This window comes from Ceratotherium simum, chromosome 12 (assembly GCF_057802395.1).
Source record: "Ceratotherium simum simum isolate JZ-2026a chromosome 12, ASM5780239v1, whole genome shotgun sequence".
Classification (NCBI taxonomy): Eukaryota; Metazoa; Chordata; class Mammalia; order Perissodactyla; family Rhinocerotidae; genus Ceratotherium; species Ceratotherium simum.
In genome coordinates this window covers 64,685,241-64,711,198 of record NC_141911.1, presented here as the reverse complement: position 1 = coordinate 64,711,198, position 25,958 = coordinate 64,685,241, and the positions used below count along the sequence as shown (strand labels likewise).

General features: G+C 36.3%; 1 protein-coding gene across 3 annotated transcripts in view; it reads right to left on the bottom strand.

Moving 5' to 3' along the window:
• NDST4 (N-deacetylase and N-sulfotransferase 4) overlaps window positions 1–22,617 on the bottom strand; it is a 238,459-nt gene extending 215,842 nt beyond the window's left edge. Inside the window, exon 1 of one of the 3 annotated variants that reach the window (XM_087437693.1) lies at window positions 22,458–22,617. In XM_087437693.1, coding sequence (XP_087293819.1) covers window positions 22,458–22,515 — 58 coding nt within the window. In that variant the 5' untranslated portion in view covers window positions 22,516–22,617. The remainder of the gene's footprint in view (window positions 1–22,457) is intronic. The other 2 variants (XM_087437695.1, XM_087437694.1) reach the window with 2 other exon arrangements.
• Between the last annotated feature and the right edge of the window lie 3,341 nt (window positions 22,618–25,958).

Here is a 25,958-nt window from a genome sequence, read left to right as displayed (position 1 = left end):
ATTTCTTTTCACAGCATTAAAGAATCTGCTATTAAGCATGTTTTAAGTTTTTTAACAGGTTATTTTCTCCTTTAACAATTAAATTATAAGAAATATTTTGGGAATATGGTAGCAGAACCATATATCTCTGAATTTTCCATAAACATAAAAGTGTAGAGAAACTAAAATCATGGACTACACCTAAAACAAAAGTAGGTGAACAGATATTCCAATGAAACCCACAAAATGAGTGTACAGGACCCAACTGCCACAGGTAAAGACTCATGTAGTTTCAGCATCTGTAGAGGAGGAAGCAGAGGGAAGCGATAGGGTGTGTGAAACCCCAGAGAGCAGACCCCTGGAGTCACTGAGACCGCCCACTGGAAAGCACTGCACGCCAATTTTAGAAAACCTTGCTGAAGCCGGAAATGTTTTCATGTGTCTCCTTTCACAGATGAGTCAGAGGGGAACGCTGTAAAGTTTATAGTAGCTGGAGAGATCTGGGCACATGAACCTCAAAACTAACCAATGGAGGCTTCCTGTGTAAACAAATTCTATACCAAGGAAAAACCTGTTAGCAATGGAATCCAAATTGAGTAAGAATGAAAATAGGGCAAATGCATTGACATAAAATGCTTGTGTGTGTGTGTGTGTGTATGCAAACATATGCGCATGATATGACAGAACTGAAGCTATTCATACTGATTATATAAATACATATAAATGCCTTAACTCATCCATTAGAAGAAAATATATTCACAATGCTAACAAAGCTAAACCCAACACTATGTTATCTCTCTCTGTACTACTATAGGTTGATCTCCAGGATTTTTGGTTAAGAAAAAAAATCAACATAGACAAAAGTGTGTAGCGTATGATAGCATTTATCTAAGAAAAGAGGGGTGTATGAGTAATATATATGTATCTACTTGCTTTTTTTAAAAATAGCAGGATAAATCAAAACTCCCTTTTGAAAAGGTAACCTACATGGGATTGATGGAATAGAATGGAGAACAGAGATAAAAGCTAGACTTTTTTTGAACATACCTTGTTTGGTGAATTTTTCTTTGGAAGCATGTAACAATTTTACATAATTTTTTAAAATTAATTTTTAAAATGCAATTCATAAATATTAAAAATAAAATGAAAAAATGAAGATAAATGTGTATCCAGTTAGAGGTATAATCATGCAGTAGGATACTATCCAATGAGCTCCTTAAGCAAGAACATAATTGTTCTGTACATTCCTACTGGTATATACCTTCAGAACAAGAACTACAAAAGAATTTGTGTTATCAATAATCACATTGGTATGATTACTCTAAGAATGCTAGGTTGGTATCATGAGATATGGCAAAGTCATTTGTGCTCTTCAATTGTTCCCAGTGCCACTGAACACCTCTCAGCATTGGAGAAAGGAGAAATACATGTGAGACAGAAATGAAACTTTGTGATCCAGTTTGAGTTGGAAATATGAATATGACTCTTAAACAGATCATGCATTTTATATCAAAACAATGAGCATCCTTAGGGCATGGTTTGTGGCCATGAAATGATATGTCCTTTAACAGGGATCTTTGGTAAAGTAGCTGAATCCAGTTCTAGGCTAGAAAATAATCAAAATCAGACTGGAAAACTTAGTTATACTACATAATATATTGAACAGGTTCCCACTACTAAAGTTGGAATAATTTAAGCATCAAAGATGGATAATAACTTCTTCAATATGTATGTATTTAAATTCATTAGCTCTTAAGGATACTGAAAACAAAAAGCAAATAATTTTCCACATTTGGAGAATGGCAGTTAACCAACACTCTTTTTTGAAAACTGGTAGGTAAAGAGAACCCAATATGTATTTCACCTTTCCTTTATGAACTGTGCCATGAGTAACCAAATAGCAAAGAAATTTCTCTTTATAGAGGTACTCCAGCTAATGAATAAAGAAGAAATTACAATACCACCGTTTCATAACTCCTAATGAATCAACGGATCTAGGCATTGATCACTAATGGCTGCTAAAACCACACAAAGAGTGACAGCCAGATATAATGTGTCTCCTGATGGAAAAAGACAACTCTCTTTTTGAAGGAGTTTTTCTTGAATATAGAACGTGCATCTTATCTAGTCTGTAGATCCAACTCTCAATTTACAGAAAATAAAGAGTATGTTAAAGATAACTATTAGACAAGTTATTAACAAATGATTGGGTTTTTGCTTAGATCTCTTATTATTGTTATTATTTACTAAATATAACTCTTTTAAAACATGTAATTATTTATCAAGTGCCTCAGCCTTCTAGAAGAACTTTCTCAGTTCATTGAAGGAGAATTCAAACAGGTTTAAAAAAATCCTCAATATCAAATATGGGTATGATGCAAATGAGTTCAAGGCTATTTCTGGTTAGCCACATGCTGACAGGCTCGCTAATGACATTCCCTGGGAAGGATTACTTCTGAATGAAAGTGTATTGCTGAAATATGAATGTAAAGAAAAAAGGTTAAATGTTTTGTTTTGAAGTTAATTTAATCACAGAGCTTTTATATCTGTCTCCTTTTCATTTCAAGAATGTTACTGATCATTACAACCAGAATTTGGCATGTTCCATTTATTTTTTCCTGACACATCACATTATGTACTTGTGAAGTGTCTGAGTCCCTACCTATAGGTTTGAATTGTCTCAACATACACCCAGGAAAGACTATATCCCTCAGGTATTGGTGAGGTTAACATGAGAAATAAAAACCCGGTGGCACTCTCTTCCTTATGAAGCAATGGCTTCTTGTGAAAGGCCTTAGTTATTTAGTCATTTATTCATTCAGTCATCAAATATGTATCAAGTGTCTATTATAGGCCAGCTTCTAAGGGAGGTGCTAGGGATATAATGATTTACTGATTAAATTTATTTAACAAACAGTTTTATAGTACTCATTATATGCTGGACATCTTTACAACTGGCAGATCTGCGATTTAAACTCAGAGAGAGTGGCTCCAGTTTATGTGTCAGGGGTTCCCAAAATTTTCCATTCATAGCACTTTTAGTGTCTCAGTAACTTACTTCATGATGTTCCTAGTCCAAAATAAATATCTTAGAGTTTCATTATTATGTATTTAGTTTCCAAAACTTATAATAGTACTATATGTGGTACCTGACAGATGTCCCTGTGTTTCAGTCAAATATTTAAAAGCTCTTGTGGCACTCCTGAGAGTTTACTGCGTGCCCCAGGGGTGCCTAGGTACAAAGTTTGGGAAATGCATATTTACTTATTTAACCACTACACATACTGCTTACGTATAAAAAAACAGTCCCTACTCTTAGTCTACACTCTGACCACAAGGAAACCAGAAATATTCTATCAATTTTAAAATGTATTTCTAAAAATCAAGGCAATGCATGAACAAAATTATAACTAAAAAAAACAAAATAAAATTCCAATCAGTATGCACTTTAAAGTATTGGTTCTTAGTGACGGTCTTATACTGGTACACTAGAATGTGTCTAACAGTTGGCAGAAGTATTGTAAGAATTCTTTAATATTAGCTAAAGTACCCAAGATTTGAGAATGACGTACATTTTAAAAATAACATAAAGGCGATTCAAAGTTATCACTAAAATGTACTGTCATTCCCACATATTTTATTGAATAGAGGAACTAAACTACTATACGTATACCCAGCTCATCAGGAATTGTCCATTACTATCTTTATGTAAGATACATTCACAAGTATAGGCAACATACATATGTTCATCGTGAGTCCTATCTTTTGCAGAAAAATGAAGTCAAGAAACACTGTTTAGTTATATAAAGATAGCATGATGAAGTGAAGAACATAGGTTTTCAGATGTGAGAGACCTGGAGTAGAATCCTGGATCAACCAATGAATCAACTGTGAGACCATGGACAAGGTACTTAATGTCTCTTAGCACATCAGTTTTCTCATCTGTAAAATGGGCAAATAATATTCACTTTGCATCTTGTTCTGATTTAAATAAGATACAAAGAATGCTTACTGCTTTGCACACATTATTAATGGAATAAATATTGAATAAAGAAGGGATGTTATTAAAAAGTTGACTTCATGAAGTATTATATGAATAATATAATTGATATGCCTTGATATTTCATATTGAGGAGAAATTATTTACAGCTTGAGGGGTCAAAAAGGATGTTATAGGAGTGGCTTTTGAGGGTGGCTTAGAGCAGTGACTTTCAAACTTTTTTACCAGGGCCACAAAAAAAATGCATTTTTATATGACATTAAAACTTTGTGTAATTTTAACACATTTAAAATAATTATTTACTTTTTATACTTTATGCATCCTGTTTACAACCTACTAAATTATTTTCATGTGCCATAGTTTGAAAGAAACTGGTTTAAAGCAGGGGCAGAAACTGGGTTGGAGCCTTTATTTCAGAATCAAATAATACATAGGTAGGGGCTGATCCTTGTAACAGTGTGGTGGGCTAAATATGCTGCATATATTGTCAATAAAATTACAACAAGATCTGGAATAAATTATAATGGCATATATGTTTCATATTGGTGTGCTCACCAAAATTAAGAGAGAAAGATTAGAGACTCAGGGGTAATAAACCTACCACACATACAGCCCACACACACAACTGTAAGCTGAAACATGAGCAGAGAGCGATACAGAGGAAGCACGTGAGCGGGGAAGGATATGACCAAGCGTGCTTTTCCATTTGGGCAAATGCCCGTGTTAGTGTTCCATAGGGAAACAGTTTTGGAGCCATGGCAAGATGGAGGAGGTCAACCAGAGATTCTCCAGTTAAATCAGGGCCCTTGATAAGAGCTAAAATATTCCAAATGAATTGTAACCACTGATTCAGTCGTAGAGAAAGTTCAAATTCACTCTGGTGAGAAGCATGCTCAAGTTTAGGCCCTAAACATTTTCATAGATTAAACTCAAAATCAAATAATCCAAACACTAAGGAAACAAGCCACCATGAGTACAAGTCAGCAGGAAGGAAGGGGAAAAAAATAGATTTAGACCCCCAAGAACACCATCAGATATTGGAGTTATTAGATAAATAATACAATATAATTATGTATGAGTGTTTAAAGACAAACAGATAAAATAAGCAAGTAAAATGAGACCAAAAAAATGACTAGGCAAATTTCACAGAAATGGCTAATAAACATATGAAAAGATGCTCAAACTCATTAGTAATCCTGGAAATTCACATTAGATTTCAACGGATGCCATTTCACACCCACTAGATGGGGAAGAATTAAGGTCTGGAAATGTTACGAGTTGGCAAGAATGTAAAGCAATGGGAACTTTTATATTCTCCTAGTGGGAATGCAAATTGATAGAATCATTTTGTAAAACAATTTGGCACTAATTATAAAAATGAACGTGTGCATTCTCTACAACTTGGCAATTCCACGCGTAGAAAAACACTCATGAGGTCTAGTAAGAGAAACCCACATAAATGAGACCCCAAGTTTTTACAAGTGAAATCTGAGAGTAAAGGGAAAATAAACCTTCCATATGGAAGGGGAACAAGGAAATTTGCCTAGGTAGTATGAAAAATTTGCTTGGGTGGTGGAAGAATTTGGAACCATAAGCCAACTCTCACATAGATTTGAAGTTCAAAATCATGCTACCTATGATGTAGGGAAAAAAACACACTGGGTAATTTAATTAAAAAATTAACTTTTGTTGGTAGTGCCCCCTGGGAGACTGATAGAAGTGAATGAAGATCTCTTAGAGGAACTCAACTTCCACTGAGTCCTCTAGTAATTTCCATAGGAATAATCTATGAAAGGATTTTAGGTATGACTTTAGGTATGGTTTTAGGTATGGAAGCTATGCAGGGACTCTCTCTCACAAAGGTGTTCTAGATCTTGCTATTGCTGAATGCCTGACTCCTTACCTGTAGAGACAGACATTGAACAACTGAAACCCTACAATCCTTGAGACCTCTTTCACTCTGGAGGGGGCAGCGAGTTATCCTTGCAGAAGTGTCATCTGCTCCTAATATGGGTTTGCCTTCCTTGCCTACAGTACTTTTGTTTTTTGTGTTGTTTGGTTTAGGTTGGAGACATAACAGCAAGGGGGGCGGGGACAGTGTGATGAATCTTATCTAGTAGAGGGGAAAACTGATGTGTTAGAGAGAAGGGAGAATTATTAGAGCAAAGTCCATGATCAGTGAATTGCACATAGGGCTGCTGATTCTTGAAAAGGCAAAGGATTGGGCATTATGGAGGGTTGTAGTGGATCTCTTGGTGCCTTGCCTAAATCACCTTTACCATAAGCGACATCTATCCCCCAACTGCTGAAGTATTGTCTGCTGATGGCCCACAGCTGTTCCAGTCTTTGGAGAATCACCTAGAACACAGGCCGACCAGGAGCCCTGCTGCCCAGGTAGTTTGATGCAGAGCTACTCCCAAACCCCACCCCAATCCAGACCAATGACAGTGAAGTGGCTTATGCCAGAGATGCCCCGGGGGAAAGACTGAAGCTAGTTTCTAACTGAGATCCCTTTCTTCCTGCCCCTGCCACAGCCTCCCTCCCTACTGTCCTGCTCCTGATCACTTTCTTAGCAAATCTCTTGAACAAGGATCCCCTTCTCCGCTTCTGCTTCTAGGGAACCAAAACTTTAAGGGAATCATTGTCCAGATCTTGATCTTCTATATGTTTTTTTTACTAAAAAATCTGTTTTGTCCTTGCCTGCATTCATGGTAGTCCTTCTAACACTCAATCAGAGAAAGCCATACCCCTTACCTCAAGGGTATCCTACTGTGGTGTATTTTCCCAAGGTGAAAATCCTCTTGAGAGTATGTGGCAGTGGACAAAGGAGTAACTCATAAAATTGATTTCAGGATAGCCTTCTTTAATTATTAATGATCAAACACATCACATTTCTTATTTTTCCCTGTTTGATATGTGTGTATGTATCAGATAGATAAGTAGATGATAAATAGATAGACAGACAGATAGATAGATACATGTAGATAGATAGATTTGGTATTAAGAGTAATTTCTGTTAAGCCTGTATTTTAGCCTTTAGCTCTTCATTCAGAAACTTGAAAAATGGAGCGGCAGGAGTAATGACAATTATTGATCACTATATCTTCCATCACTGAATAATTGTCAAAAAATTCAGTGCACTTGAGGGAAGGTCCACTGACAGCAAATCAAAGACAAAATTGGCATGAAATATTAACTTCTAAAAATGACTTTCTTTTAACATATTTCTATTAACATATCGCACATAGTCAAAAATTCATCCCAAATATGTACCTTTAGCTGGAGTAAAAAGCACATTCTATCAGCTTAAGTACTTAGTGATGTTCATTCTTTTAAATACAATTGGAATATTTTCCAAGACTTCTAAATTTTGCAAGGTACAATACATAAAACCCACAGAAAAAAGTTCATATGGTTTTGTTTCAGATACAGTAGTAAGATCATTAAAAGCTATTTTATCAGATATATCACAAAATTATCCAATCTGCTTTCATTTTCTAACATATTTAATTTTATAAATAGTTTGAAATATTTATATTTAATTACTATATTTTATATTGTATAAATATAAATATTTTCTAAAATTTTCATATTTATATTATGCAAATATTTAATCAAATAATTATTAATTATTTATAATAAATATTTTAAATCTATTAAAAATAAAATTATATGCTAGGTGTCAGACCCATTATATTTTAACAGCATATACATATATATATTTTTTTATATAACTGATAGAAATTAATGGAGTTACTTCTGAGTTTTTACATTACTGTTATTAATTATTCCCCAAAGCCAAACACTAGATAGACAGGCATACATTCACCAAAAGAAAATCATATTATTATAGCATATTATAGCATATTATTTGCCTTGCTCCATAAATAATATTCTAGTTTACATTATTAGCACTATTATAAATTACACAATGAAAGTAGCACATATATTTATGATTTTCTTATAACTTTTTTTTTTTTTTGCTGAGGAAGATTCACCCCGAGCTAACATCTGTTGCCACACTTCCTCTTTTTTTACTTGAAGAAGATTAGCCCTGAGCTAACATCTGTGCCAATCTTCTTCCATTTTCTATGTGGGATGCCTCCACAGCATGGCTGATGAGTGGAGCAAGTCCACCCTCGGGATCTGAACTCACGAACCCAGGCAGCCAAAGTGGAGCGTGCGGAACTTTAACCACTCGGCCACGGGGTTAGCGCCCTCTCATAACATATTTTAAAAAAGGATAACTAAATTAGATTCATTTGATTTTAATTCTGATTGCTTTGTTTGTAATCTATTTTATAAGACACATCTTTTATTTCAGAGTAGTTTAAATATTATTACTAAAAATATTTTTTTAATTTAATAATAATAATAGACTTTTTCCAAGAGCAAATAAATCTGATTTGGCTGGTAGGTTTGACAGTAAAGACCACCCTTGCTTATTAGGTTTAACAGCAGATATGCTGAAGTTAATTGAGCCAAATCCACAGCTCTATAGCTGTGATCACTATATCTCTACGTATTTATATCTTTATCTCATTATCTTTCTTCTCTCTCCCTCTCTCTCTAATTTCCAATAAAAACATCTTACGAAAATTATTGCATTGTTAAAGTTATAATAAAATTTAAAAATATTTTGATTTTCCCAACTCTTTCTGAGTGTATGAGATTAAAAAAAGTGCCATGGGCCGGCCCCGTGGCTTAGCGGTTAAGTGCGTGCGCTCCGCTGCCGGCGGCCCGGGTTCGGATCCCGGGTGCGCACCGAGGCACCACTCCTCCAGCCATGCTGAGGCCGCGTCCCACATACAGCAACTAGAAGGATGTGCAGCTATGACAGACAACTATGTACTGGGGCTTTGGGGGAAAAATAAATAAATAAAATCTTAAAAAAAAAAAAAAAAAAAAGTGCCATGATGTGAAATTGTAATATGCAAAGTAGTTATTTGATAAATGTGGAAAAGTATTTTTGTGTTCTTTCCTAAGCTTATTAAGGGATGGACACTAATGACCGTACACAGCCTGTTACAGAGCAGGAGGTTTCTCATTTTTTGCCTGAAAAAATTGAAGGAACATCTAACTCGATCAACTTTTTATCTGATTGATCATTTTAAAAAGAATTTTTTTTTCTTTTCTGAAATGAGAGATTGCTACGTGGGGTTTTTTAGCGTCTACTTTGAAAGCAGTTAAAAGAATTGAACATATATGGTTAAGAGACAACTTCCACTCCCAATTACTGTTATATAAACAAGGCTTTAGGCATTTACATTTATAAAAACAAAAGATAGGAAGAGAACTGGTGTTGAACTGGTCTCTTTCTAAAATAAGTCAAATTCATCCACAGAAACATAAACGCATTGAAAAAATCCTTATTCAACCTCCTTAAGAGATCATTTTAAGTAAAATACTTTGTGCTTACTAATTCCTTTTCAAAGTTAAGATCATTGCATTTTGATCAAAATCAAACTAATGGTAATACCAACTCAATACAGATGAATTTTTTTGAGGCTTAGAATTTTATAGAACAAGGAAACAGAACACATTATAAAATTGCAAGATATTACATTCTTCTAGAATTATAGGAGAGTACGAACAACAAAAGATTTACATGCATAAGTTACATTAGGATAATATTTTTTGTGTGGTAAATGGAGTGGAGTCAGAGTTATAGGAATAACATAATAGAGTTTTTGAATGTTAAAGAAGGGCTTCTTTATAGTTACTGTGTGTCGCCCCCCAGCACCTTGGATGACTGAGGATATTCAATTATTTTTGTTGAAAACAACAATTGGAACCACTTGACTTGAAACAGGATTTGTCGCTTCACCTTTAGAGCAGTGTATTCTATCAATACTAATATTCTGAAACTTTTATTTGTTTTGCAACTCAGAGATGATAATCTTTCAGCAATGAGCTATGGTAAAATGTAGATTGATTAGAAATAGTGTCCTTCTTTTGGAAATTGGGAAAAGGTACTTATGCAAGGAGGAGTGGAAAAGGAGTCCAATAGGATGTCAGGACCTCAGGTGCCTTCTGTAGATCAGGTGTAGGAAGGAGTGCATAGGAAAATTGAGGATGTTGTAATTGATTCGCTTAAACCACTCCTGCTAGGAATGACTGTGTACTCCTCAGGTTACACGTAAGCCAGCTATTTGGTAGACCCCTGCACTAGGGTAACTGTGTAGAGGACCAGGTAGCATTAAGCACCCTTTCAAGGCGAGAGGTAATCAATTAAAAGTGAATCAGCAGTGTGATTGTGTGTTTTTCCCCAATGGACTTGAGCAGTTAGAGTCATATGTGGAGTAACTGGACAGTAAGATTTAAACTGGGCTGGAGTTTTACCTTATGAGATATGAGCAGAAGGTGAAGACGTATAAAGGGATTAAACCTACAGTGACTTAATTGGGAAATGAGAACACGTGCATGATGAGGGGCAGAGAGGTGAAAAACTGTTGGAGTTGGAGAAATAGAAAAAAAATATGAAGAGATGGAATGAAAAGGGGAAGTTGAAAATTGAGGTTATGAAAAACCTAAGCTCGATGCTATCTTTATTACATCCATACAAAATAATCAATTTGTAGACTTGTAGGAGGCTTTATAGCTCATCACAGCGCCTGTAGTCTGTTACCCTTATTTTATAGGGGAAGACACTGAGACCCAGCACCTTTAGGGTTGTGGCTAACATTCTATCAGAGCAGGACCAAAACCTGACTCTTCTGATTATTGGGGTCATTGCTTTTTTTCCATCCCTTCCAAAGTGACTTTTTTTCAATATCTTGCCTTCATGTTATATATTCCTACCCACTCCCGTAGAGTTCAGATTTTTCCTCCAATGAGAACACAAGTGAAGTGATTTCTTAAAGTTTTACTCTTCCATGTGAAGGAAAGACCATAATGATAATATTTGGGGTCTGTTCTAAGTCAACACCCTGGGGAATCACAAGCTTCAAACATGTAAATATATTTCACCACCATTAAAATTTCTCTGAGAGCATCAATTACAAATATTGCTAAGTGACCTTCCAGAAGCATGTAAACAACTAAGAGTCCACTTAATCAATCATAAATTATACCTGCTTACCTGGCATATATTGCTTTGAAAATGAAACATTGTCATGCACACACACACATACTCTACTGTTCAGAAGATAAGTCTGTTGGTTTTTAAAGGAACGAAATACTTCAGAGGCTGCCCAGAGATATTTACGGTACTCATGATCTTGGCCATGCTTTAGAAGTGTGCTTCTAGTTTTCAAAGAAATAATGATGTCATTTTATGGGAAACTTTGTTTTCATCTTCAATAACAAATCGAGTAGAATTATAGTTTGTAATATCCTAATCATGCCTGGTTATTGTGTCCATGAATCTTAGCAGGTACTACTGGGAGGAGACATGCACAGTTTGTGAGAGTCATAAAGGATTCATAGTCTGTGTGTGCATGTTTCCCTCCAAAAGGACTGTTATTAGTCACAATTCTAAAATGTGAGATGTGAGATGTTACACTACATTAAATTCTTATGACTGTAGAAATAAGTAGGCTATACATGCCTTGATAACATAAAATCCCCTTCAAACAGGAAAATATTATGAGTTTGTAATGCAGAGAATTCTATTCCAGAAGCAAATCCCCAGATTAATCAGTGGAAAGTGGTTTCTTAGAGTGACATACTGCATTTTATTTAGATTGTATGCATTTTAGTAGAATGGTTCTAAATACCTCTGAGCTTATTTAAATAAGAATACACTTTTATAATTTAAAGTTAAACAATTTTTATAGATAGAATTCTTTTTAAAATTACAAGGTTTTAGTGAACTAGGAGTTGTTCACTGGCTCCCTATATATACTTTTTTCCCCATGACATTAGGTTATTATTTAAATTTTATAGTTTTATTAAATTATTACTAGCCTTTATGATTTTGTTTAGTTTTAAATGTATTGCCAACAGTAGTTCAAATTTCAGAGCTTCTACATACTGTTTACCTAAGTTCATATAAAGCATATATTCCTGTAAATTGTATGTGGAAACTGGTCTCTAGCTTCCCAAACACTGAAGGATTGGCTTGAAATTTGCATGAATCTAAACCTAAGTACTTTTCCACGTCCAGGCTTTCTTTTAAAATCGGCAGCTGTCTGTGGTTGTCCCACAAGCCAGCGCTGTCCACAGGCAATCAGATTTAAACAGCACCTTACCCCCTGCAACGTTTTTACCCAACGCCTCTCAGAAGACACACAGCAAAAAGGTATAGATAAAAATGTTCATCCTAGTATTTTGCCAGGATACAGTATTTCATTCACTTCTTCCTTCACTCATTCAAACAAATATTCAGTGAAGCCTACAAACATTGTAGAGTTTTGCAGCTTCGTTCTGACCCCATTTGCATGATTATTAAGCACCCGCCTAGAGGAAGCTGTTTAAGAAAGCGTGATAGTATTTTGAAAACTTCGTTGTGATTCCTTGTGTAGAAAAGCCACACAATAAATGCTAATGTTAAATATAGATGTAAACCAACTTAAAAGAAAAACTAAGAATATTTTGTCAAAATATCACTGTATTACTTAAACGAAGGACAATTATTTATAAGGAAATAGGCCATTTATTCCATACTAGAGGCCAGTGGAAAAATCAGAGTAGCCAACATATGCTGAACCATCAGTACATGGGAGCTCCACTGTACGGTACGAGAGGTTAATATACTGACTGAGAGTAAAACTGGATGAGAAACACATCTCTCTTAGTGCCAGTGAGCAGCGGATGTAGCTGAAATAGGCAACTTAAACAAAATTTTGTTGTCTGATTACAAAGAAATCTGGCTAGTAACCACTGAAGAACATCCTAACCACTAGTAAAGAATTAGTAGTGGAATTTCAGGAAAACATAATATACTCAAAGTACTGAAATAGAATGGACTTATTCTTTTAAAATGATGAGAGCAGTGGTAATAATTTTGCAATATACAAATGTATCACATCAACATGTGGTACACCTTAAACTTACACAAGGTTATATGTCAATTTTGTCTCAATAAAGCTGGAAAAAATGATGAGATAATTGTCTCAATGCTCTACATTTTATTATTCCCTGGGACCTAATTCTGTCTCCTTTTCCCTGCCACACCCTTCTCTGGGCAATTTTCCCCGACTATTAAATTCTCAGTCTTCTGTACTCCTGGAATACTTTACTATATGCTTGGAAAGCTCTGACACTTGAACGATGAGCACCATCACATATGAAACGATGCTCAAGGATATGAAAATTTTTCTGGAAATGCAAAAATTAGGTGTACTATTTATCAAAACTGTTGTTATAATAACTGTCTTAGCATGCACTTACACTATGAAGGAAAGTAAAGCAGTCTGATGAAGAGAGTGAGGGAATATGAATCTAGGTAATATGGTCCACCCAAAACTGCCTCTGAACTTCTGATTTCCTTAATCAATACCATACTGCTTCTCTAGCTTCCCATAACTACTTAGTTATGACAATGATGCTACCCCTTCTTACATGGAGTGGAAATCTATGTAAATATCTAAAGTTTCTTTGTTTAGTTATCTCAGATATAGAAACATAATGCATCCTAATCACATTGGCTTTTATTAAAGAACTGAATCTCTATATACATTACCCACTGAATTTCTCTGAATGCTAATAAGTCCCTATGAGTTCCTTAAAAGGAAAAAAATGAAAATTATTAAGGTTTAAAATTTTTATAATATTTAATAATAAATATTTATAATATTTCAATGAATGATTTATCTAAAAAGATATGAGATGGTATAAAAAGATAAGACATAGTAGGTTTTGGCTATCGTTGGAAGCAACCTAAGTGCCCATCAAGGGACAAATGGATAAAGAAGCTGTGGTATATATACACAATGGAATACTACTCAGCCATAAGAAACGACGAAATCCAGCCATTTGTGACAACATGGATGGACATTGAGGGTATAATGCAAAGTGAAATAAGTCAGAGGGAGAAGGTCAAATACCGTATGATTTCCTTCATTAAGTAGTAGATAATAACAACAATAAACAAACACATAGGGACAGAGATTGGATTGGTGGTTACCAGAGGGGAAGGGGGGAGGGAGGAGGGTGAAAGGGATAATTCGGTACATGTGTGTGGTGATGGGTTGTAATTAGTATTTTGGTGGTGAACATGATGTAGTCCATGCAGAAATAGAAGTACAATGATGTACACCTGAAATTTTTACAATGTTATAAACCAACGTTACCGCAATAAACAAAAAATTAAAAAAATAAATAAATAAATAAAAAAGAAAAAAAAAAAAGACATAGTAGGTTTATTTTCAATACAGGAATCGTAGGAGAACTAGACAAACAAACAGAACTTCTTATACCTATCATGAGGTAAGAAATCACTAGAGTGACACACTTGCATATGAGTTGTACTAAATAAAAAAGGAATATCAGACAAAGTACTAGTTGAATTAAATCATTTTCTTTGTGATTTGGTGTATTTACCTAGGGCTGTCTTTTTCAAACCGGAATCATTGTATGTATTCTAATGAGCATACACGCTTTCTGTTACACTCATACATAATACATAATTTTGTATTTTATTTCCATGATAATCTTTAAAAACTATCATGCATATTTCAGACCAAACAGAAATACGATCACCAACCTTTTTGACTTTATGTAGATTTAAACAAATATGCTACAAAATATAATTACTAGAAAGGTGAGATAAAAACCTAAAGAGCTGAAACTCTAACGTTTTCTCTTGGCATTCTAGTAGGATGCATGCAGCCTCCTTTGTAGGCCACTGATCCAGAGGAACATTGAAGGTTGTCAACGGCCTCACTTGCTATGAGCCTTACGCTGTAGACCTGCCAATTACATGCTAAGAATTTATTCATATGTTACCGTTATCTGGAAATTTTCGGTCCTTGATTTTTGATGTGGTCCCTACCCCTTGGCTGATTGTTTTATAAAATTCAGAAAACTCAAATCACCTTTGACTTGGAGGATTCCTTATTCCATTACGGTTACGTTGCCCATTGTAAAGTCCACACACACTCATGAATAGATAGGAAGCTGTATCTCTAAATGAATGATCTATCTAAAAAGATATTGACTTGTATAAATCCTTTTATTGTTTGTTTTTCCATCTGGAAGTAAACTAAAATGAAAACAAGCTTAATCTGAATTCCAGTTGTCATTCATGTCAGTTCTTGAGTCCAAGCAGATTTTGTGGTCTTGCTAAACTTTCCACCTCATGGCCTAGTACAGGTGTTATTAATGCCTAACTTGAGTCTCTGTTTTAAAGTAATTTGTGTAAAGTAGTACTTAATTTGATTCCATCAGTTAATGAAAAAGAACATAGGGACAGTTAATAAGTAAGTGGCAGGATGACACAAAGCAAAGGCTGATAGGATGTACAATCAGAGAGTCAAGAGAAAGTAGGATCACGCGGAGCTTAGATGAACTTCCGCACAGCAGATAGCACCATAGTCACACTTCTCATGTAACACACATCGTGGGCAACACTTAATTAAACATCATCCATCACATTAATTTGTTAATCTTAGGACTGCCCGCTAGGGAGCTTCGTTTATATATAAATTATGGGTTTATTTTTTGGTTACAATTAAATACAAACTACAATTTTACATATAGTTTTATATTAACAGATATTTGTTGTAATATAAAAATGATTTAAATTATCACTGTGGTTCACAATTGTTTTTCTTTAAAAAGGACCTGTAAAACATTCAAATTTGAAAAACAGTGATAGGGACATGACTGATAATATAATTAATAGTAAACTGCATTAAAATTATAGTGTTAGCTTATACTTTCTAAAGGACTAAAGCAACCCCTCTCAGCCCCTAAACTAGTTGTAACCGTCTAAGCGTGAAGGTGATGTTGATAGAGTGAAGTTAGTTTCAAAAATCTCTTGATTTTCTTGGAGGTTCTTTACAATTTAATTTGAGTTTCTCAACCAGGGAGCAGCTCAAATGATTTGTGGTTTCATAAAGCATTCTAAAAGGCCATTTCACTGTCTATAGGAAATAAACTTAGAATCAGATTCCCTCTATCCAGTCTCTGATGGAATGCCACTTTCACAATGTGCCATACAACTTTTATTAGAAATGTCGTATCGCGGTAAAACCAAATTCTTCACTATGTTTCTGGTCATACTCAGTGAATAAACATTTATACTACGATCTAAGCATAGTTTATAAACTTTCAAGACCATGGATCTTAACATTAATACGATTTCTTTATTTTCAAAGACTAATTGCTCTTCTTTTGAGAAATTTAAATTACAGAAAAGGAAATCCTTCCTTTCTCTGGATGCTTATGGTCAGAGATTTCTATTTTGAAAGTTATGCTGTAGTAAGTCCTAATAACAGCAGTAATAACAACAAATTCTGATAAGAAAAAGCATTACCATTTTGGATGATTTTTTCCTTTTTTTATTTTTGTATTTTTATTCTTTCTTTTTTTCCCTCTCACATATATCTCCATACACACGCATGTACACACACACATTTATGTTGAAATTACCTTTAGACATTAAAATTTCAATTTAACTGGAATTGGTACTCCTCATAGATCACATATTTCAGGAGCATTTATTTCCCTAAGGACTTTAACATAAATAAAAATAGACTCATCTTAAATTTCCATATTAGTATATGTGTGGTTACAAATGGTTTAAATGATTTTAACTTAACATCCCTGGCTTCCCATTTGTATTTAGCCTTTTTTCTCTCTGCCCTCCCCCGTCAACACACACACTCTTGTTTATAAAGAAGTGTCTTTAAAGAAAACTGGGAGAAAAATATATCATAAATATGATCACATCAAGTATTAGTTTAGACTTTACATCTAGGCTGTCATTCTGGAAGTTGCTGTTATTAATAATGATCAGGCCAAGTTACATTGTATTGTCACTCGTTTGGTGAACAGTGCATCATAGACTGCTGGTCACCTAAATTAGAGAAAAATACAAAGTCAAAAGCACCAAACAGACATGCCTCATAGCAGATGACATGTTGCCTAATAGGAAGGGCATCAGTATGTTCAGTGTATATGAATATGTATTGGCAGATGAGGAAGCCATCAATGTAAGAGTTGATACTTTGTATTAGTATATTGCCAAATGGGAACAGCATTAGTATAATGCATTGTAGGTAGTTGTACCACAGCGACTTTTATATGTAAGTAAATCGGCAGTACATAGCCCTAGGGGCTGATGCTTCTTCTGCTTATAAGAAAGAGATCCTTTTCCTCTGAAGTAAATGGTCCTTGGTTAGCAAATATATTAAGGGAGGTACAATTGTTTAGCAACCTCAGCCTGTGAAAGGACACAGATTGGAAGAGAAGAGGAGATAGCTAAACAAAGAGTTGACTTGTGCTTGATAACAGATTACTTCAGATTGGCCATCTAGGATGAACCTTAAGCAACTGAAAGGAGAGAGGAGAAAGAGAAGCAGAGGGAGAGGAGGAGAAAAAGAGGGGTTGTGGGGAAAGGCAGAGGGAACAGATAAAGGAGGGGAAGAGGAGAAGGGAGATGAAGAATGAGTCTCAGCAATATAGCAATCCATGGAGGACTTGCAGAAAAATGTCAGCCAGAAATTAATTTCAGATATGGAGGTGGCTAAAGGATTTTTAAAATTTGGATATACAGTATTGAATTTTAATTGTTGTTGTTGTTGTTACTATGTAGTATTGTAGTATAATTGTTACTGCCCAACGTGGGGCCTTCTGCTCGCCGCAACACATGCCAATAGTCAAGAGGCAAGGTGGTAGGAGAAAAAGGAGTTTTTATTACAGCTTGCTAGCAAGAGGGAAGATGGCTGACTCATGTCCAAAAGAACCATCTTAAGGGGGCATGAAATCTTACAGCAGTTATATAGGCCATTGTGTTATTGGGGAGGGGGTTAGGAATGTTGACCTTCTGGTGTTACAGACTGGGCGTCACCACACCAGATCTTTTAGTTTTCATTGATGATGGCTATTAGCATAGATTCTCTGTTTGGGGGTCATCACATTCCTAAGGAACTCAAAAAAACGAAGTTATCATCTTATCGCAGCTGAGAGGTACATGCACAAACAGGGGTCAAGGAATCTACAGAGCAGTTAGATCTCCTGGAGGGTGCACATCCAGCTGGGTTAGTTTGTCAGAGGTTATTCAAAGTTACAGTAGGGTTTTGCTTTTCTACAATATGGCTTCCCTTATGGCAACCTTGTCTTGAGCCAGTATCATAATCTCATTTGTAACCGTAAACTTCCATCAAAATCTGTTATAAATAAGTTCTTAATGTGGTATTTTGGGAAAATCAAGGGAAATGTGGCAATGTGTAAGGGAACAGGATACGGAGACAGACTGCTGTTGTTTCTTTCACTCTCTCTGTGGCTTTAAACAAACACCTCAATATTTGCAGAGTCTCATTTTTCTCATCTTTAACATATGCATAATTATAATAACTTTGAAATTATTGAGAAGACTAGAGGGAATGTAAAATACCAATCACAGTGTATATACTCAAAATATATATTCAAAATATAATTTTTCACATTACTAATAAATAATAGGGAGATAACGAGCACTTTTCTAAACTTTTCTCACTCATTTTTTCCTTTTTGTTAACTTATAAATATGTGTTCTGAAACTTGGGCAAATATTTTTTTTAAGACTGTTTTGTTTTGCCCCAAGTCTATCTGCTTAAAATTGAAATCTCAAATTGGATTCTTCTCCAAGGGCCCTGTTCCTGTCTATGGACTGACCCTCCCCCTCTCTTCCTAGTTTCATGATGTAAACTTGAAGCTATACCCCTGTTTCCCTTCTCTTTGTTCCATAGATTCAATTCACCAAGTGCAACAGATTTGTCCTTCAAATATCTCAGATTTGTCTCCTCCTCCCAGGTCTTACTGTGACCACGGTGACATAAGCCCCATCACCTCAGGGAAGTAGCACTTTTCCTTGCTTCCCAGCGTACATGCTTCAGTCCACTTTAGGATATAATTTCATGTAGGATACAATTTCCTGCTTCAATATACCACAACTCTCCTTGAAAGTCTCTCCTGGCAAACCTACACGACTCCCTTCCTTAGGTCTGAAAGGACGAAACCAAATACAGTCCTTAAAGACATGGCTTCCCTTAGCCAATTTCACTTGTGACTGTTAATGCTTCCCCATGAGGACTTCAAAATCATCCATTGTGACCCTCTTCCCTATTGTAGTTTCCAGGGAGCGCTTTCTCTTCTCTCTCCTTTTACTTTTCTTGAACAATCAGCTCAATACTCAGCATCCTCATGAAACTGACCTGACTTTTTTCAATATTATTTCACTAGCTTTTAATTCTTTAAACCATAATACAGTCACTATTTTGGAGTTGGATACCTCACTAATTACTTCCAACCCTGCCCCTAAAATACATGCTGGGTTTCTTTCTCCTCATAATAGCATCACCAGCATTTAAATGACCCTAGCTCAATCCTTAGAATAATTTTTAAGTATTTCTTTTCCTCTCTTCCTTCTAGATGCCCCCCACTGTTACCCTTCATGTAAAGTAGTAAACAAGCCCTGCTGATTTTTATCAGTGGTACCTCTTCTGCACCCATCTTCTCCTGTCTAGTCCCAGGGCTAGTTCAGGTCTTAGAATTGCCGGCATGATTTATTGCCACAATTCTCTGAGCCATGTCTGTAAGGGCTTGTTTCCAGCCTTAACTCCTCCCATACATCCCACACTGTTATTTTTCTATGACAGAACGTTGATTGGCCCATTTCCTGCTTAGAAAAAACAAAGCAAAACAAAACATGCCGTGATTTTGCATTTACTGCAGAATAAACCCTTAACTCCATAATGGGTCCTTTGAGCCTCTACATAAAATAATACCCAAATAAATTTTTAGTCTCCCTATCATATTTCTACACAAATATAACACCCAGGCACACCAGACAAATATTATGTCTTTCCATCTCAGAAGTCTACTGAAGAATTCTTTCCGCCTGTACTGTTCTCTGATTGGTGGCATTCCCTTAATCCTTGAAGATGGGGTTCAAACACCACCTTCTCCATGAAATTTTTCTGGTCATCCTCATCACATTTAATTCTCTATCTATTTATTTATATCTTGCTTTTGTTATATTTTATAATAACTTGAAATTATTTGCATACATGTGTTACCTCTGCCAGATGATAGATCTTATTCAATATTTCCAGAAGCTATTCCTGTGTTCTAGCCCTCATCATATAAAACTGTACTTTGATTGCAGTAGGAATTTCATTAATACAGTTTATTGATTGGATTCCACTTCTCCTGAATCTCAGTCATGGCTATTCCAGTTCTATAGAGAAAACCATCTCTTAAATATTTTTGAGCACCAATTATTGACAGACATCAGATAATTTTGATGCTTATGTATTATTACTTACATATATATCTGAATATTAGTATATAGTACTTTATATTTCAATATTTACTGGAATTAGATAAAAATTTAGAAGGAAGCATAAAGAGGTATGACTTATTGACTAATAATTTTTAAGAAAAGACTATCAGAAAATTGCTTTATGGAGCTAAATGTTGCTAATATGTCTTGTCCATATTCTAAAAGAAGTTAAATAGTTTCCAACTGCTCTAAGACTGAGAGGATACACATTCTTGATTTATTAAAACAGTTTTAAATTTATTTTCTAATGAAAATTCAAACTTCCATAGGGAAACTATAAACCCACATAAAGGAGGAAGGCAGTTTTGGTTAAGAGGCTGAAAAATATACTCCAGCTTCCATTAAAAAATTTGGACTGGGGCTGGCGCTGTGGCTTGGCGGTTGAGTGCGTGCGCTCCGCTGCCGGCGGCCCGGGTTCGGATCCCCGGTGCGCACCAACGCACGGTTCCTCCCGCCATGCTGGGGCTGTATCCCACACGCAGCAACTGGAAGGATGTGCAGCTATGACATACAACTATCTACTGGGGCTTTGGGGGAAAAATAAATAAATAAAATCTTTAAAAAAAAAATTTGGACTTAGTGGTTTTTTCAACCAAAAATATACAAAAATAAAAATATCTTCATATTTAAAATAATCTGCATTCCCTATCGTCTTTGACTTTCTGTGCGTACAAATCAATTCATACACAAATGAACACACAAATATATTTTCCATCTTTCATTTACTTCATATCCTAGTATTTGTAGTGAGATAATATTTACTAAGACTAAAATTTTTAAGATGGAAGAAGCATGACCTAAGGCAGCTGTTTTCCGGCAAATTGCTTAACTTCCAACACCATTATTAACAACCAAATTTGGAATTATAGACAGAGTGAATGAAGATTTAAAATACTGCAAAATTACTTTAAAGGAATTAAAACAACTCTTACAAATTTCCCTAACATATTTCATTAAAATGCTTTTTTGAGATTAATTTCTTAGATTCTCTCTGCATATCTGGTGCATAAAACTAAGCACTTTTATTAATTTATTGTTTGATCACTAGAATAAAAATATAGCCAACAAGTAAACCATTAATAATAGTATTAATGTTGCATTAGGGAATAGATTTAAGGGAAAAAAGTACATTCTAAAAAACTTTCCTTCCTCCCAGTATTACATGGTAGTTACTAAATAGAGTAGCTATATAGAGACAAATTTTCAGACTTTTGAAAAAACTCATTTTTATGAATGTGATTAAATATAAAACACATATGCATATATCATATGTGCATTTATATGGTTTATCAAGTCTAATGCTCATCATGAATTTAATAGAATAAGTATCTAATTTTTACTTTAAGCTACACTATATTATGTTGAAAAATAAAAAGGTATTAGATGAGTTTTGCAAAGGAACAAATTATGAATTATGATTCTTATCTTAAATTTCCATTTGCTAGGGTCGCATCTTCTAAGAAGTACAGTTAAATTACAAAAATTTGTTTAAGTAAAAACATATAGAGAAAAAAACAACATTCAAACATAACGATCAGGAGAGGAGTCAAGACGGCGGCGTAGGCAGACTCGGAACTCACCTCCTCCCGTGGACACAGCCAATTTACAACTACTCGTGGAAAAATTACCCCTGAGACAGAACTGAAAACTGGATAAGAGGAACTCCTGCAACAACGGACAATCCTAACTGAGGGGGAAGAGGCAGAGACTCCCTTCCGGAGAGGAAAAACGCCGCCTTCACAAGCCGCCAGCTTCACGGCCGCCGGGAGCAGCTCACAGGTGCGCAGCCTCCCTGGAGGCGCGGGGTCCTGAGCCGGGAGCGCCCCCGCTGTGGGCATATTGTGGACCCAGCACAATCGAGACCAGCGGCATAATATCTGACTGTGCCTGCTACTAAAACACTGGGGAGCACCCCCAGAAAACCCGGTTCACAAAGAAACTAAAACTGGCTCTTAAAGGGCCTGCACGCAAACTCACCCGTTTCAGGAAGCACCCTAAAATCACCAGAAAGAAAGGTGTACAGTGCTTGGGTGAAAAGAGACTCACCTAATAGGCCCTGAGTGCATCTCGGTGAGGGGTGAGACCTCTCCAGGGACTGGGACATTGGCGGCGGCCATTGTTGTGGCCTGGTGTGGGCGTGCTGACACAGACACCATTGGAGTTCTCCCTGAGGCCTGCTAGCCCAGGGTCTGCCCCACCCGCTAGAGCACCGATTTAATCCAGCTCAGCCAGGGCAGGCAGCCCACCCTAGAGACTGGCCCCACCCAACAACAAGCCCTCAGGCAATGTGTGGGCCTGCATAGATTGGTGACTGGATTCTCTGCAGCCTGGCAACTGAGCCGACTTGAGCAGGGCAGGGTGTGCACAAGGAGCGGGTGGAGAGTGTGGGGCAGTGGCAGACTGTGTGGGGCTCCCGCCATGGAGAGACTGGGTCCACTTGGGGAGGTCGGGGCACTCACACAGGGCAGGACTGTGTGGACTGTGTGTGTGGACCTGTGGGTGGCAGGGCTTCTCAGCCGCAGAAGACTTGTACTTCTCAAAGACCCACATAGGAGGTTTGCTCCACCTTCCAAAACCTGAAACAATTGGGTGCTCCTGTGCCTGAGGCCAGCCCCACCCAGCTGCAATCCTCAGAGAGCTGACAAGAGACCTAATAGGCTAGAGGCTTACAGCAATTGTAAGGCCCTGAGCCTAACAACCTGCCACAGTGGGGGCCTACTCACTTAAAAGAAATACTGCAACACAAATGTGGTATTAGAACTTGCAGCCAACTGTGCTGGGGATCCCCACACCTGATAAAGAGACTGAAGGGCCCACAACAACTACAAGCAGCTGAGCATTACAACAGCTGGCCAGGAGCATAACTCAGCCTCCCTGGGCACCTACAGGGAGAGCAAACAGGCCACAACAGAAGGATACACGTAGCCCACATAGGGGTCACCCCTGGAACTTTGAGAACTGAGGGAAGCACACTGGAAGCCTCCTAAGCCATCAGTTACATAAAGTCACCTATCCAAGAGCAGGAGACGTAGCTGACCTACCCAATACGTAGACACAAGCACAGGGAAAGAGGCAAAATGAAGAGGCAAAAGAATACATTACAAGTAAGGGAACAGGACAAAACCCCAGAAAAGGAACTAAGTGAAACAGAAATGAGCAACCTACCTGACAGAGAGTTCAAACTAAGAGTGTTAAGGATGCTCACTGATCTGGGGAGAAGAATAGATGAACTCAGTGAGAATGTCAACAAAGAAATGGAAGACATAAAAAAGAACCAATCAGAAATGAAGAATACAATACTGGAAATGAAAAATTCATTAGAGGGACTCAAAAGCAGAGTAGAGGATACAGAAGAACGGATATGTGAGCTGGACGAAAGACTAGAAGAAATTACCCGAGGTGAACAGGTAAAAGAGAAAAGAATTAAAAAGACTGAGGACAGTCTAAGGGACCTCTGGGACAACATCAAGCGCACTAACATCCGTGTTATAGGTGTCCCAGAAGGAGAAGAGCGAGACAAGGGGTCAGAGAATCTATTTCAAGAAATAATAGATGAAAACTTCCCTAACCTAAGGAAGGAAACAGACATCCAGGTACAGGAGGCACAGAGAGCCCCAAACAAGATAAACCCTAAGAGGCCCACACCAAGACACATCATAATCAAAATGTCCAGAATTAAAGATAAAGAGAGAATCCTAAAAGCCGCAAGAGAATGTCAAGTTACTTACAAAGGAAACCCCATAAGGCTATCAGCTGACTTCTCTGCAGAAACCTTACAGGCTAGAAGAGAATGGCACGATATATTTAAAGTGCTAAAAGGAAAAAACTTACAGCCAAGAATACTCTACCCAGCAAGGTTATCATTCAAAATGGAAGGAGAGATCAAAATTTTCCCAGATAAGCAAAAATTAAAGGAGTTTGTCACCAAGAAACCAGTGCTACAAGAAATGTTAAAGGGACTGATTTAAGGGGAAAAGAAAAGACCACAAATAGGAAAAATTATCTATTTCCATGATTAGAACGTAATGGATACAAATGCACAACAAAGAGGTTAGATATGATATCAAAAACATGAGGGAGGAGGGGAGTTAAAGAGTACAGCTTTCAGACAGAGGTCAAACTAAAGTGACCATCAATTCTGTATAGAAGAAGAAAGGAACAGAGAAGGACTACTAAAACACTGAGAAAAAAAAAGTTAAAAAATGGCAGTAAGTACATACTTATCAATAGCTACTTTAAACGTCAATGGACTAAATGCTCCAATTAAAAGGCATAGGGTGGCTGACTGGATAAAAAAACAAGACCCATATATATGCTGCATACAAGAGACACACTTCAGACCTAAAGACACTCACAAACTGAAAGTGAAGGGATGGAAAAAGATACTCCACGCAAATGGCAATGAAAAGAAAGCTGGGGTAGCAGTACTCATATCAGACAAAATAGACTTTAAAACAAAAACTGTAAAAAGAGACAAAGAAGGGCATTACATAATGATCAAGGGAACAATCCAACAAGAGGATATAACACTTGTAAATATCTACACACCCAATGTAGGTGCACCTAAATATATAAAGCAATTATTAACAGACATAAAAACAGAAATAGACAGTAACACAATAATAGTAGGGGACTTTAACACTCCACTTACACCAACGGATAGATCATCCAAACAGAAGATCAATAAGGAAACATTGGCCTTAAACGACACACTAGAACAGATGGACCTAGTAGATATATACAGAGCATTCCATCCAAAAACCAAAGAATACACGTTCTTTTCAAACGCACATGGAACATTCTCCAGGATTGATCACATATTAGGCCACAAAACAAGTCTCCATAAATTTAAGAAGATTGAAATAATACCAAGCATCTTTTCTAACCACAACGGTATAAAACTAGAAATCAACTATAGGAAGAAAATCAGAAAAGCCACAAATATGTGGAGATTAAACAAAATGCTACTGAACAACGACTGGGTTAACGAAGAAATCAAAGAAGAAATCAAAAAATACCTGGAGACAAATGAAAATGAAAATACGACATGCCAGAATTTATGGGATACAGCAAAAGCAGTTCTAAGAGGGAAGTTTATAGCGATACAGGCCTATCTCAACAAACAAGAAAAATCTCAAATAAACAATCTAACAATGCACCTGAAGGAACTGGAAAAAGAAGAACAAACAAAGCCCCAAATCAGTAGAAGAAGGGAAATCATAAAAATCAGAGCAGAAATAAATGAAATAGAGACCAAAAAAACAATAGAAAAAATTAATAAAACCAAGAGCTGGTTCTTTGAAAAGATCAACAAAATTGACAAACCTTTAGCTAGACTCACCAAGAAAAAAAGAGAGAAGGCACAAATAAGTAAAATCAGAAATGAAATAGGAGAGGTTACAACAGACACCTCAGAAATACAAAAGATTATAAGAGAATACTATGAAAAGCTATATGCCAACCAATTCGACAATCTGGAAGAAATGGATAAATTCTTAGAATCATACAACCTTCCAAAACTGGATCAAGAAGAAGTAGAGAATTTGA